This window comes from Watersipora subatra, chromosome 6 (assembly GCF_963576615.1).
Source record: "Watersipora subatra chromosome 6, tzWatSuba1.1, whole genome shotgun sequence".
NCBI classification, from domain to species: Eukaryota; Metazoa; Bryozoa; class Gymnolaemata; order Cheilostomatida; family Watersiporidae; genus Watersipora; species Watersipora subatra.
In genome coordinates this window covers 34,024,723-34,039,809 of record NC_088713.1, presented here as the reverse complement: position 1 = coordinate 34,039,809, position 15,087 = coordinate 34,024,723, and the positions used below count along the sequence as shown (strand labels likewise).

At 35.3% G+C, this 15,087-nt stretch overlaps 1 protein-coding gene across 1 annotated transcript; it reads left to right on the top strand.

Moving 5' to 3' along the window:
* Positions 1–108: 108 nt before the first annotated feature.
* Positions 109–11,955, top strand: LOC137398736 (uncharacterized). Its single transcript, XM_068084927.1, has 4 exons — positions 109–306; positions 1,614–1,831; positions 3,941–4,084; positions 11,825–11,955. The coding sequence occupies exons 1-4, from the start codon at positions 144–146 to the stop codon at positions 11,900–11,902; spliced, it is 603 nt and encodes a 200-aa protein (XP_067941028.1). The 5' UTR covers positions 109–143; the 3' UTR covers positions 11,903–11,955.
* Positions 11,956–15,087: the final 3,132 nt, after the last annotated feature.

Genomic DNA, 15,087 nt, shown 5'->3' with positions numbered 1-15,087 from the left:
ATATGAAACAAAGTATACATGCATATATCTATAATATATATATATATATACCATACACCTATAACTGTATGAACTGTTTATAGTTCTGTCTCATTCTTACAGGCGAACATCTCGAAGAGCAGGCTTGGAGGAGGATTTGGAGCATGTCTAGCTCAGATGTCGGAGATGCCGAAGCAGTGGTAGCACCAGATTCATCTCTCCTCATTGGTGGATTATCATTACAATCTTGGCAGATAGTCATATGGGTTGTGGCAGCAGCAGTTTTCTGTGGAGTTCTTCTCGCCCTTGTAGCAGCTTATATCAACTGTGAGTGTGGAGTTGTTTTCCCATTACAGTATTTGTATGATTACCACTGTCATCAACAAGAAAAGTTTGAAATGGATAAGCAGCCTTGACAGTGTCTGAAATTAGCATAGAAAACAGCTGATTCCTAATAGCTATTATGGTTGTTATTATTATGTTATTATTAAAAAGGGTGTGTTAGTAACGCCGGCGTAAAGGTGATGATTATGAACACTGTATGATGAGGTGAACCTATTATTGTCACATGTGTTTTAACTCTGACCAATCAGTGAGATCCTAAAGTTTGCTATAAAACCTTATAGTTATTTTGTCAGCACTGCTGCTTGTTTGATTGCTCACTCACCTTGACTAAGTTTCGATACAGTGATAGTGTAGCAATACACTCCCTTATAGTGTAGCAACACACCCCCTTCTAGTGTAGCAACACACCCCCTTCCAATGTAGCAACACGCCCCTTTCTAGAGTAGCAATACACCCCCTTATATTGTAGCAACACAGCCCCTTCTAGTGTAGCAACACATCCCCTTATAGTGTAGCGACACACCCCCTTATAGTGTAGCGACACACCCCCTTCTAGTGTAGCAACACACCCCCTTATAGTGTAGGGACACACCCCCTTCTAGTGTAGCAACACACCCCCTTCTAGTGTAGCAACACACCCCCTTCCAATGTAGCAACACGCCCCTTTCTAGAGTAGCAATACACCCCCTTATAGTGTAGCGACGCACCCCCTTCCAGTGTAACAATACACCCCTTTATAGTGTAGCGACACACCCCTTATAGTGTAGCAACACACCCCTTCTAGTGTAGCAATACACCCCCTTATAGTGTAGCGACAGACCCCCTTATAATGTAGGGACACACCCCTTTCTAGTGTAGCAACACACCCCTTTTTAGTGTAGCAATACACCCCTTTCTAGAGTAGCAATACACCCCTTTATAGTGTAGCGACACACCCCCTTATAGTGTAGCAACACACCCCTTCTAGTGTAGCAATACACCCCCTTATAGTGTAGCGACAGACCCCCTTATGATGTAGGGACACACCTCTTTCTAGTGTAGCAACACACCCCTTTCTAGTGTAGCAATACACTAAAGATATCCCACTTACCTGTATATAATCAAAGGTTTGATGGCAATTTGATTTTAATAGCAAAAAAACATTAGTTTTGTAGAAACATGTTAAAAAAGCTCTATAGCAAAATATAGCAGATTTACCCTTAAACTACATACTGTTCTTGTTTGTGTAGGACATTGTCCACAAACTTAGTAAGACTTTTGTTGTACAAAACGAAGGTGTTTAATTTTAGATAAAAAATCTCTCAGCCGAGTGTTACCAGAGCCGACTTATCGCAAGTCATCCTTAGCGATACAAAGGGAGGAAATCCTATCAATTGTAAGAGATATCGATAAAGCGTCTGAACTAGCCAACGATCAGCGGAGGACATCAACAACTAGGCAGCAATTCTTGGAAGGGAAGAGAGCGGGTCGGCGGAAAGCCATTGGAGGCTCATCTATAGATGCTGTGGTGAGTTTCTTAATCACTGTCTTTCCAGGCTTTAAATGAGTTTAGAGTTGCTTCTCCTCCAAATCGAAGAAACAAAAAAATCCAAACGCATTTCACATGATTTTGCTTTGCAAAATTAGTGGGAACGCATTAGCTGTGAGCGTATTATTCGGCATCATAGAAATGCTCACTGCTGATGGATCTGAATCGATAATACTATGCGAGGCTCTCCCCTGTGGAGGTAAAATAGTTTTAGCACACTTTAGCACGCAGCCATGCGGGTTCTCTTCTACTGCTACTCACTGCTGTTTCTGCTTGACTTTTTGTGACCTCTGAAGAAAGACGTGTATTCTAAGTGGTATATTCTGTTGATATCTTGTAATATAGAGCACAGTAATAATGAACACAAAAATAAAATTGCGATTCGGCATCCTGGCTTAGTTAGTGCAACTAGTTGATTACGCTTGAATTACAAAATGATCTTGACCCAAAAGAGAGTCTACTTTAACAAGTTTTGTTTCGAGGAAATCGCAAATCGTGAAAGGTTCTGTCGTCCAACTTCGAACCGTTAAAACGGAAGAGTGTGAATTCGTCAGCTTTGGGCAACTTCAAACTGGAAACACGGTGAATATTCTATTTAAAACATTTGAAATATCAGAAAGTAAGTTTCTGCAAGGTTTATCGTTATGTTTGACACACAAGCCGTGTCATGTTTCAAAAGAACAATCGTAGACACTTTAATATTTCTTGTTCTGCATGTCTTTGTCTCTGTGCATCGATTGTCCACTTATTGGCTGATGTTCTCCTAAACCTTGCTACCTGAACAATGAGGGATTACAGCTGCTCTGTAACCATGGTTATGCCAGGCACTGAATTGTATTTAGTGTTTTTCTAACAAATGTTCACAATCAACGCCAAATGAATAGCCATCAAACACTACTCAAAGAATTTTTTTATACTGAGCAAGAAAAAAGTTTACAAAAAAAGGAAGTTAAAACAGAAAAGCTTTTAATACTACTCAGCTTTGTTACCACCCTGGCATGACAATATTGGAGTTTTCAGGAGTCTGAGAGTTTAACCCTTTGATAGATTTACGTGGCCTACATTTTTCAACAGGTGTTTTCACATAATCCATGGGTGTATCTAGTCATTATACAATGTGGAGCAGCTGAAAGGAATGTAAATGTTTTTTCTAGCCACAGGCGGTTAACATGTACAGCTACTGGTGGTCAATTTAGAATAGATCTTTTTGATACCCTATGGTATGCTTTAGACTAAGTTCTACATAGACATACCCTATGGTATGCTTTAGACTAAGTTCTACATAGACATACCCTATGGTATGCATTAGACTAAGTTCTACATAGACATACCCTATGGTATGCATTAGACTAAGTTCTACATAGACAGTGTTATTTATAATGGTTGATACCCTATGGTATGCTTTAGACTAAGTTCTACATAGACATAGTGTTATTTATAATGGTTGTTATAAAAATTTGTTGAAGTATCACTGCAAATTTGTATGCAATGGATTTGAATGCTCCCAGATTTCTGAATAATTTTTGATTTGACCCTTTTCATGCTTCAGCTTTATTGGAAATAAGAATACAATTTATTGTTGTTATAGTTAATTTGTTAAGTTTAATGAGAATACAATTGTTATAAATCTGTTTGTCTACCATTCTTACAAGCAATTCTTACAAGCAACGGTCAAGTTTGATGATTATGGGCATGTGAAACCGGCATCATGACTGTTTTACTTTTTTGTTTTAAGCATTTTAAAAGTTTAAAGGTTATATTTTTGAAGTTTTATGTATCTCATCCAATTATATGTTTTTTTATAATTGTAAAAAGGAGTAAAGGGAGTTATGATCATGACAACAGTTCATGACAACCTATTAAGTTGTAAATTCGAAAAGTTGATCAGAGTTTTGACATTAGTTACCCTAGTAAAACCCAGACTATTCATAAAACTAATACAAATTCCTATTGATGAACTGGTGCTATTGATAGAACTAATGAAGTGCATGCTTTGTTGCTTTCAAAGACAAGCTATGGGCTTCATCAAAATGGTTATTCTATTGATAAAACCATTTGAATCATCGGCTAGTTCTTCCGTTTTTAAAGGCTGGTTCATACCGCGACCCCAACCTTGGATCTGTGCGCTCTGGTGTCACAAACGTTTCAACCCCAAATATTATAGACAAGAAAACAGATCTTTTTAAACTGGACCGAAGACACTGGAATTCTACAGACTCTCTATTTGTTGAGGTATGACAACTCCTTGTTGAGGTATGACAACTCCTGGGTCATGTTATCAGCTTATTTCAATCCGCTTCACCAGGGAATAGAGTTTTTCACACAAGAAACTTTAAATTTGTGAAATTCAAAAAAAATGTTCAGTGTGGGCATATATACAATTTGAATATTTTATTTCGTTTTTATTTCTGCCAAAAAGCAGTTTGAAGCATTTTTTGTGTGTAGACATACCAATAGTTATAATCTTACTGCTGCCTTGTCACTGCCTTAGTTGTCAATTCATCTGAGCTGGAGGTTATTTAATTATGCGAGTAATTTACATGTATAAATCTCAGTGTTTGTCATTCCACCCGTTTGTTGGTCTGTCTGTCTGTCTGTCTGTCCAGTTATACCGATAAAGTTTTAGGAATGAAAAATCCAGTTTTTATTGTAATCCAGGACCTGAACTCAAAACCTTGAGGTCCGCAGACAGGCATGCTAAACCCCTGGCCTATGTGTCCAAATGGCTATAGCGATGAATAATTGTGAACATACTTGTGCACCTGCCAATCTTTAATTCCGATTGGTTAAAATACTCACGCTTGAGCATCACGTTTAAAGATCATGACGCAATCTTTTTCCTAACGCTGGCCTAAGTTGTAATAACAGTTATAAGTTATAATAAAGGTTATAAGTTGTAATAAAGGTTATAAGTTATAATAACGGTTATAAGTTATAATAACGGTTATAAGTTGTAATAAAGGTTATAAGTTATAATAACGGTTATAAGCTGTAATAACGGTTATAAGTTGTAATAATGGTTATAAGTTGTAATAAAGGTTATAAGTTATAATAACGGTTATAAGCTGTAAAAACAGTTATAAGTTATAATAACGGTTATAAGTTATAATAACGGTTATAAGTTGTAAAAACAGTTATAAGTTATAATAACGGTTATAAGTTATAATAACGGTTATAAGTTATAATAACAGTTATAAGTTATAATAATGGATCTTATTATAGTTCTAGCTTAAGTTACTCAAATTCATAGAGTAAAGAAACTTTGCCAATTGAAAATAAATTTCTAATGCAAGATCTTTCTATATTACCTGTGCAATGTCGGGTATTCAGCAGTATATGTATATACATGTATATTAGATGAATGCCCGGTGTTGCCCGGGTAATAAAAGTCTTGGCACAGAAAATTTATTTGTATTTAACATATAGCAACAGTTACTATTCTAACTTTTAAACTTTGTACCATGAGAGAAGTGTTTTGTGCAGTTTAAATAAATTTAAAGAAAAAGTAAACTAACTGTAAAAGTTTTTCGAACTTTGTCAAACAATTTTAACTTTCCAACTTCATATCATGAGGAAAATGTGTTGTGTAGGTCAAATAAATTGAGAAACAAAATAAAGCAACTATAAAAGTGTTTAATGGTTATATACAAATGAGAAATAATTAGCAGGTAATAGCTAAATTAAGTATGTTTTGCTACGATTACAATATGAACTAAAAAAAAACAAAATAAAAGTCCTAAATATGTTGAACTAATAATAAAAAATTCATGCTTTGAAGTGTGTGGGTATAAAAAAAGGTTACTGTTCCACCAGAAGCTATCCATCAAAACTTTGAATATGGCGATACTGGTATCTCTCGATACCGGTACAAATGTAAAAATGAGATATCGGGCTGTCTTTGTCTGACCGAACAGAGCGAGAATGTAGAGGCCATTTCTAACCGGAGAATACAATTGTCTGTATAAAAAGCCTTGACCTCGATTTAGCAATTGAACCTTAGGAAAAACCAGAAATAGAAGTTCACGAAAATACGAAAAAGCATCATGTTTCATAGAATTAAAAGAGTTCATAGAATTTCAATTAATACGTCATTTTGTGAGAGAAAACGGAAAAGGGGTATACGTTGATATAATAAGAGCTATAAATTGTAAGAGCACTTGTAGTCTCGTGGTTAGAGAGTTGGATTACAAACCTGCAGTTGCAATCTTCTCGAGGTTAAGTTTAGCAGAGCGTGAAATTTTAACTCCAAAATTTTAATAGCTGGACATACCGAAGGACGGACAGCTGACAAACTATGAGATTTATATATATAAAATCAAGATTATGTATGTATAAACATAGAAATCTCAATAAAATGTGCTGCAGACCAGTTTTGAACTTGAAACCTCAGATTCTGCAGGCATTTATTCAATACACTGCGCTGTTTAACTGGAGATACTATGGAATAAATTGGGCACATACTTAGAACGTATGCCAATCTTTTATGGCTTTTGGCTTCTGCAGCTAGTGTTATGCGTGAAGCCATACCAAAAGAAAAACTCATGCCCATACAAGAAGAAAAATGCTTAGACTTGCAGTAGCCATCAAGACTATTGCAATTGGTATAGATCTGTGGTAGACTCTGCCATAGAGTTATCTCCCCCTAGAGTGATAACTACAAGTGAGTTTCCGGTGCCAACAAGGAGCGTTTAGGCCACGCCCCTTTTTTGTGCTAGTCAGCCGTAGTGATTGACTAGATCAATAACATCAGCCATGAGAATGATCATAAATTTCCAGTTAAGATAGTAATTAATGCTCATATTAAAGAAATGATGATTATAGTTTATTACTCTAATATATGCTTATCATTTAAAGCAATTCAATACCTACATGCCTTGCAAAGGCACTGAATAGATAGTGTTAAGTAAGTGAGTTAATGCAATCAGTTACTCAAAGGATATACAGCCCCCACACATGGGGAGCTGTATATCATTGGTTACTCATAGATAAGATAGATAGTCATACTGGGGTTGTATTACATTGGTGTGATGGGAAGCCAATCAACTGCCATCAACTGAAAGTATTGACATTGTATGATGATAGAGTGATTCATTGACACCACAGTTCACAAACATCCCTTGCATGTAATATTAGATTTCAATACATATCAATCAAATACATAGACTAGCTTGAAGCAAAGATGTCCACTAGTTAGTGGACATCTTTGCTTGATGTAAGCAAGCAAAAAGCTTGAAAGAGTGGCAAATGTTGTTATATGTTAGATAAAAATAAATTATACTAAATTATAATTATTTAAAAATAAAATATACTTTTTTATTACTTTATTTATTAAATAATTTCTTATTGTAATCATAGTTAAACAGATTACATTTAGCCATTACTTGCTAATTATTTCACATTTACATTTGATCACATTTGCAGTTTCATTTTTCTTCCCAACTCATTTCAACAAAATCTTCTTTCATGATATGAAATTTAAAAGTTGTAGTTGTTTGAAAAAGCTTGAAAACATTTACGGTTGTTTTTATTTTTTCTCTTCTCTTCATTTATTTCAACTACACAAAACACTTCTCATAATATGTAGTTTGAAAGTTAAAGTGGCAAATGTTGTTATATGTTAAATAAAAATAAATTATACTTAATTATACTAAATTATAATTATATGAAAATAAAATTGACTTTTTTATTACCTTATTTATTTAATAATTTTTCATTGTAATCATAGCTAAACAGATTATATTTAGCCATTTATAATTATTTCACATTTACATTTAAACACATTATTTTGCAGTTTCATTTTTCTTCCTAACTGATTTCAATAAAAATCTTCTTTTATGATATGAAATTTAAAAGTTGTAGTTGTTTGAAGAAGCTTGAAAACTTTTACAGTTGCTTTCTTTTTCCTCCTAATTCATTTGAACTGCTTAAAAATATAGTATTTTTTCATGATATGAAGTTTAAAAGTTAAAATGGTAAATGTTATATAAAAATAAATTTTCTGTCCAAAGACTTTTTTATTACTCGGGCAACTCAGGTAGTACAGCTCATAGTTGATGGCAGTCAATTAGCTTCCCATCGCACTAATGTAATACAATCCCAGTATGACTATCTATCTTATCTATGAGTAACTGATTGAATTAACTCACTTAACACTATCTATTCAGTGGCTTTGAAAGTCATGTACAGTAGGTATTAGGGATTACGTGTATGTCACAATTTCCATTTCAATAATTAATTTCCATATTATTTCCATTTCCATAACATTTCTTTACTTCATTTCCATATTAATTCCATTTCCATAACATTTCCATATTATTTCCATTTCCATAACATTGCCATAATTCATTTTGATAACATTTCCAAATTAATTCCATTTCCATAACATTTCCATAATTCATTCAATACCTATTACTTCCATTTCCATAATTTATTTCCATACTAAGTCCATATCCATAACATTTCCATAATTCATTTCGATAACATTTCCAAATTAATTCCATTTCCATAACATTTCCATAATTCATTCCATACCTATTACTTCCATTTCCATAATTTATTTCCATATTAATTTCATTTCCATAACATTTCCATATTATTTCCATTTCCATAACATTTCCATAATTCATTTCGATAACATTTCCAAATTAATTCCATTTCCATAACATTTCCATAATTCATTTCCATATTATTTCCATTTCCATAACATTTCCCTACTTCTGCTCCATATTATTGCCATTTCCATAGCATTTCCATAATTCATTTCTATATTATTTCCATTTCCATACCATTTCCATATTTCTAAAATAAAATTTCCATATCCATTTCCCTAAAATTATGGAAATATTTATGTTTATGGAAATGGATATGGAAAAGTAAACATTTCCATAATATGTTTAGCGATTCTTGGTAGGTATTGAATTGCTTTAAATAATAAGCATATATTAGAGTGATAAACTATAATCATCATTTCTTTAATATGAGCATTAATTACTATCTTAACTGGAAATTCATGATCCTTGTTTAACCCTTCTCATGGCTGATGTTATTGATCTAGTCAATCACTACGACTGACTAGCACAAAAAGGGGCGTGGCCTAAACGCTCCTTGTTGGCACCGGAAACGCACATGTAGTTATCACTCTAGGGAGAGATAACTCTATGGTCCCATATATAAACCCCCAATGATTAGTAGTCGCATATATAAACCTCCAATGATTAGTAGTCCCATATATAAACCCCTAATGGTTAGTAGTCCCATATATAAACCCCCAATGATTAGTAGTCCCATATATAAACCTCTAAGGATTAGTAGTCCCATATATAAACCCCCAATGATTAGTAGTCCCATATATAAACCTCTAATGATTAGTAGTCCCATATATAAACCCCTAATGATTAGTAGTCCCATATATAAACCCCCAATGATTAGTAGTCCCATATATAAACCTCTAAGGATTAGTAGTCCCATATATAAACCCCCAATGATTAGTACAGTTCACCCTCGAGATACGATTACCCTGATATACGATTTTTTCACCTTACGAAGTCAAACATTGTGATATCTTCACCTCGCTATACGAATTTTATTTCACCATACGAATTTGATAAAAGTTTCGCCCGAGTTAAAATTTGGCCGTCGGTGTGCTCATAACACACGTCGAAATAAAAAAGACACCGAAATATGGTTTCCCGAAAACATTCTTAGAACGTTTAGAAGAGACACGATGATCGACTTCTCTCATATCCGCGTGGAAAATTTCGTGTAAAATGCACAAGCGAGAGCAAATATTCATTTGTAGCGTTATTATACCTTTTACTATAAACTTTCAAGTCAGCATACGTATATAACTACAAGTATCTACGTTTAATTCGTTATCTATGGAATCTGAGACCGATACAAACGTTACAAAACGAAGGAAAATTGATTTCTATGTCAACAAAGTTGAATGTCGTAAATAAGAAGAAGGGACCCGTATTATCAACATTGTCAAGGAATATGATCGCAACCAATCAGCATTTGCAATTATTATTAAAACAAGAACTCCATTAAAGCAAGCACAAGAAAGAGCTTCCGACTGAAGATTTGAATGAGCTAGGTCATGCACGCGATCAGCATTCAAAAGGAGCAACCATTTAGTAAAGGCGAGGATGTAGAAGATACAGGAAACCCGCATTCGCAGAAATATTTTATGTGTTTAATTTACTGATGTGGACTGGTACATTAAAACAATGCATGTATAATATATATTATTTATCTCTTGTGTGGCATGTTTTTCATATTTTATTTGTTTCCTTTTGATTTTATGTTTTATTCTCTTGTTTAACCATGTCTTTGCATATGGGCTTGTTATCTTCTACGTGAATACAATTCATCGTATGGAATTATTTTTATGTAACGCATATAACTAGCGGCTCAGGATAGTTGACGCATCCACATTACTTTCTGAAACTTGCTAAAGCCCTGTCCCCCCATAGGGTATAAATACGTACAAACTTTGTACGTATGGTTACATTGATTATTGTGCACATTTCATACAAGACAAACTACTGTACCACATTCTCTGGATCCTTTTACAAGCGCTAGCTAGCAATTTTCTCGTTGAAAAGGTAGAAGAATTGGACAGGAATGGACAACTTCTTTTAGCCTGCTAAAAAATTCCAATTCATTACGTTTTAAATTTATTTTCAAGTGTGCAGCACCATAATTAGCATTGTTACGCTTTTGCCTCATCTCTTTTACTCGCTACATGTACCAGCTAAAGCCACGTTACTCCAAAGGTATGTACGTCCTGTATAGAAAATAACATTTCATTTTTCTTTTCGGTAGCCATTAAATGGTCAAGTGTGTGAGGTGCCGCTTTCTATAACTGCATCGCTCGGCCTTATTGATTTAGGTTGAAAAAGGTTCCAAACAGATAGGCTAAAGTTTATAGTGAAAGTGAAGATAAGAACTGCTGAAGGATAAAATTTCGTGATAAAAAGTTGATACATACTAAAACTTAGTTTTAGGTTTAGCAAGCTAAACTTACTTGAAGTGAATTCAAAGTTTATGTTATGCGTACCTTTTGAAGGCAAGAACTCCTTACCGTACGTACTGCATTTGGTACACACATTATAATTTTGCGTTTTATTGCAGATCATAACCATTAAAATACACTAAATACAATACAGTTACTGTAGGTAACTATAATTACTAAAGTTAACATACTATTTTGTTGCTAATTGTCAATATGTACACATTTTTGTAAAAAAAATTGACGATTTTGACCAGGGGGTGTTTGCATTGTTTAATTACAACGGTCTCTATACCCCGATATACGAATTTTTCACTATACGATGCCAACCCTGGAACGAATTAACATCGTATCTCGAGGGTGCACTGTAGTTGAAATATGGTAAAACAAATTCCAAGGAATAGCTGAGGAATCCTAGATAGCTAATATGTAAAAAGGTTGTATCACAGTGTACTGTGCACATTTTGAAGTAAGACGGTAACTTTTTATGCAAAAACATAAAAACTAAACTTAAAACTAAACATAAAAGTAAACGTAAAAGTAAACAGACCTAAAAAAGTTTTTATACCGTATACATATATACGTAGCTTGATCAATAGTCAGGCTACAGCGTGTCTAGTGTCTAGTAAAATTATTGGTAAGTTATTATTAATAATTTGTTGTAAGTTATTGATAAAAATAGCTGAAGATGAGATATACCGTATTCGTAAAATACACAGCCTTATAGTGTAGCAACACACCCCCTTCTAGTGTAGCAACACAACCCCTTTCACATATTTACATTCAACTGACTTTAGGTAGACACTATTTATTAATGATGTAATTGTGAAAAAGCTTATATGTACTGACTTTCCTTAGTTACCGGTATTTGTCAAATGTCAAGCAGCATACAACTCCAAATTATCGCAGTTAAGCAGTCCTTAAACCACTATGATTTCATAGATAATCATTTGTTTCAGCTTGGAGACATCGACACCAGTCCAGATTCAGTTAGATCCGGTGTGAGTGAAATTCGGACCCCACAAGGAAGCTTCTAGAATAGTTATTAACTCTAGTCATACAGGTGTCGACCTATATAGACTGTAGGGCCAACAAGAGCTGACGAATCACACTTACGGCACATTTATAGTTATCAGTGGCATCAAGTATCATTCACCCAAATAAATAGAATATTTTATGCTATCGTCTGTCTTTGCATGCAATATATATGATATTTACTATAATAAGAGCCGTGTCTGTCCATCGGCTTGTCCAAAACCACGGTAGGAGGTTAGGAAAAATATTACCTTTGTACAGGATTTGAACTTACACCTTTTGGCATAATAGACTAACACACTAACAACCCGACCGATTGACTGCCTTGTGTGTTTCCAGAGTTATCCTGTGCTTGTATAGTTATTACAAATAAAAATCTTTTACGGCTTGCCAGAGTGCTACAATAGTTTATGTGATAGCCAGGTTTTCAACTCTTAATCTTTACCATAATAAGAGCAAGTCATTCCGTCCTCACAGCTAGCCATTTAGAAAAAAAGCATGCAATGCGTACGAGCTCCATACTTTCAGCATAGGAATCAAGCATGCTAACTTGTGCATCATTTGACCAGCCATTTGCACAGCAGAATAGCTGTATGTAAGTTGTTACGCTTATCTCTTACTGCACATAATATTGCCGCGTAAGGTTTTCCTATCATCAACATGAACGCTGTACACGGTTGGAAAACTACCACACTCTACTTTGTAAAGAGGTGTGCGCGCTGCTTAACCAATATTTCAAGAGAGTTGACAGGTTTATCATTTGCCGTTACGCTTGAAGATATTTAATACAATGACCACATTAGAGTTGTCTCAACCTCGCTAGGGGCCTGTGCTAACATGCCAGGTAGTGGAGGATAACTCCTTAGTCTAGAGAAAAAGGTGATTACATTGGATATTCAAACCTGCGAAGCCCCTTATGTTAAATTTAACACATCAAACTTGTTGAAATTATAAATGGCTTTCATATGCACCAATTAATTTGCTAACTCTTTATTATCCCTTGAAGCCCAATGTGTTGTCTTTACCACAAAATTCAAGAAGTTTGATCGGTTGGTTGCTAATGGTGGTTTCCTGTTGATTGGCTTATGGCTTCAAACTGTATGGCATACACGGTGTAAAATAGCTTGATATGTGCCAAATTTTGGAAGGTTACAGGGTTAGTAAAAGTTACACAATCATGGAATTACACAAACAGAACATTCAATGTTCACATTATTGTCAACAGATTTGTGGCAAATACTTGAACAACGCGTTATTCAACTCAGTATATTTGTGTGTTATAAATAGCACAATGGGTCTCAGTGGAATGTCATTGTCATTGAATAGTGAACAGGATTTTCTTTTAGAAGTGCAATAATAATGCTTTACTAGTAATAGTAACTGGCCACCAACTAGTTTATTTTTGAAATTCATTTTTTTAAACTAAACCACAAATGAGGTTCAAATATCTATACCCACAACATAATGGCAGTACGCTTTTCTGAAAACCGGGCTGTTTCTATGCTTTCTACCATGACTAGAATTGAGCCACTTGCTGAAGCAATGCGTTGGAACAAAAACGAAAAGAACACGCGCCTGTATCAATGCCAGCGATCATCAAAAACTAAAATACTAATATGGGATGTGGATTAGCTTGATTTTTTTGGGAGGACTTAGATTTCTCATGAGACCACGGAGGTAGTACATCTTTTGGAATTTTGTAACAGTCGCTGTCGTCATTGCCTGGCTACTCTACCGCCGTGATTGCCGATCACTGGCAATACCAACAAAAGAGGTTATGAGCAGATGTCGTTTCAAGTCAATTGTCGCCAACAACCTCATCAAAGCTGATGCCAGAAAGACATGTAGAGGGCGGCTTTCTACTACTGGAGGTGCCGCATATGATGAGCCAGCTGTAGCAGTTCCACGTAAGCATGCCAACGAGGCACCATGCAAAGACATGAAGCAGGACAGCTATCATCACTGGCCTATAATGGCTGAGAAAAGAGGACAGCGCAATCAGTGTACTGAAAGGCAAAGTTATGGAGCCTTACACTGCCCCTGGTTTGCAATTGCAACCCGAGTTGATAAACCGAGTTATATTTACAAACTCGAGTTTGTAAAAATAAGGTGCAATATACTGGCATTACGGTAGCATAACCATAGATCTGGTTATATTAACAATGGTACACCGACAGGCACCTGTTAGTAGAAATTAAACTATGTATGTACAGTAAAATTAGAACTTATGGCGGATTAGAATGCCCTGGATTTGCAAACCGAATCGATAAACCGATAAACAAAAAATAGATAATATTATATACAATTAAAATGGACGTGTTTATTTTGATTGTTCATGTTTGGCAATGTCGACTGGCGAAATCTTCCATAATCAAGATTTTATTGAGTGGTTGGCGTGTTTGTTTTAAGCCAGGGCTGGGCAAAGTGCGGCTCTATAGCCGCATGTGGCTCTATAGCCGCATGTGACTCTATAGCCGCATGTGCCTCTATAGCCGCATGTGGCTCTATAGCCGCAGGTGGCTCTATAGCCGCATGTGGCTCTATAGCCGCAGGTGGCTCTATAGCCGCATGTGGCTCTATAGCCGCATGTGGCTCTATAGCCGCATGTGGCTCTATAGCCGCATGTGGCTCTTTGCAAATTTTGTTGCGGCTCTTTCAACTCCGTGAAAATTCAAATTCTTTTGACGTATATAAAAATATCCTTATAATATACTGTACAAAACTACATGCATTGTGACATATTAGGCTTATCTAAAAGTGCACTATTACTGCGTTATATATATTACCTACACATGCATCATGAGTCACAATTCATGACATCATGTACATGTAGTTTTTCTGATGTAATAACGTTCATTGCTGACCTAATGAGGATAAAAATAGAATGCTCCAGAAAGGTTCATCAGGAAATCATTTCATCATGATTTCATAATGCTGGCTTATACATAAGATGCTGTGCCTTAGTCGAACATGTCATTTGCAATTGAGCCAATTAATGCAGTGGGGGTAGCAATAGCGTCTTCAACAAAACGAACCATTCCCCAAAGTTACAATGGGAACCTCTCAAAGTAAACAAAATAGAAACAAATCTACAAGAGAATTCCAAGATGAGTGGAACCTGGAAGATGCATTCATTTTTAGGCATGGCAAACCGCAATGTCAATTGTGCCAGAAAACGATCTCCGCT

Excerpts from the sequence above, each read along its gene's own strand:
- LOC137398736 (XM_068084927.1), top strand. The coding sequence starts at position 144 with ATGTCTAGCTCAGATGTCGGAGATGCCGAAGCAGTGGTAGCACCAGAT. Across the intron at positions 307-1,613 it reads TGTAGCAGCTTATATCAACT|ATAAAAAATCTCTCAGCCGA; the intron begins GTGAGTGTGGAG and ends GTTTAATTTTAG. Across the intron at positions 4,085-11,824 it reads CAGACTCTCTATTTGTTGAG|CTTGGAGACATCGACACCAG; the intron begins GTATGACAACTC and ends CATTTGTTTCAG.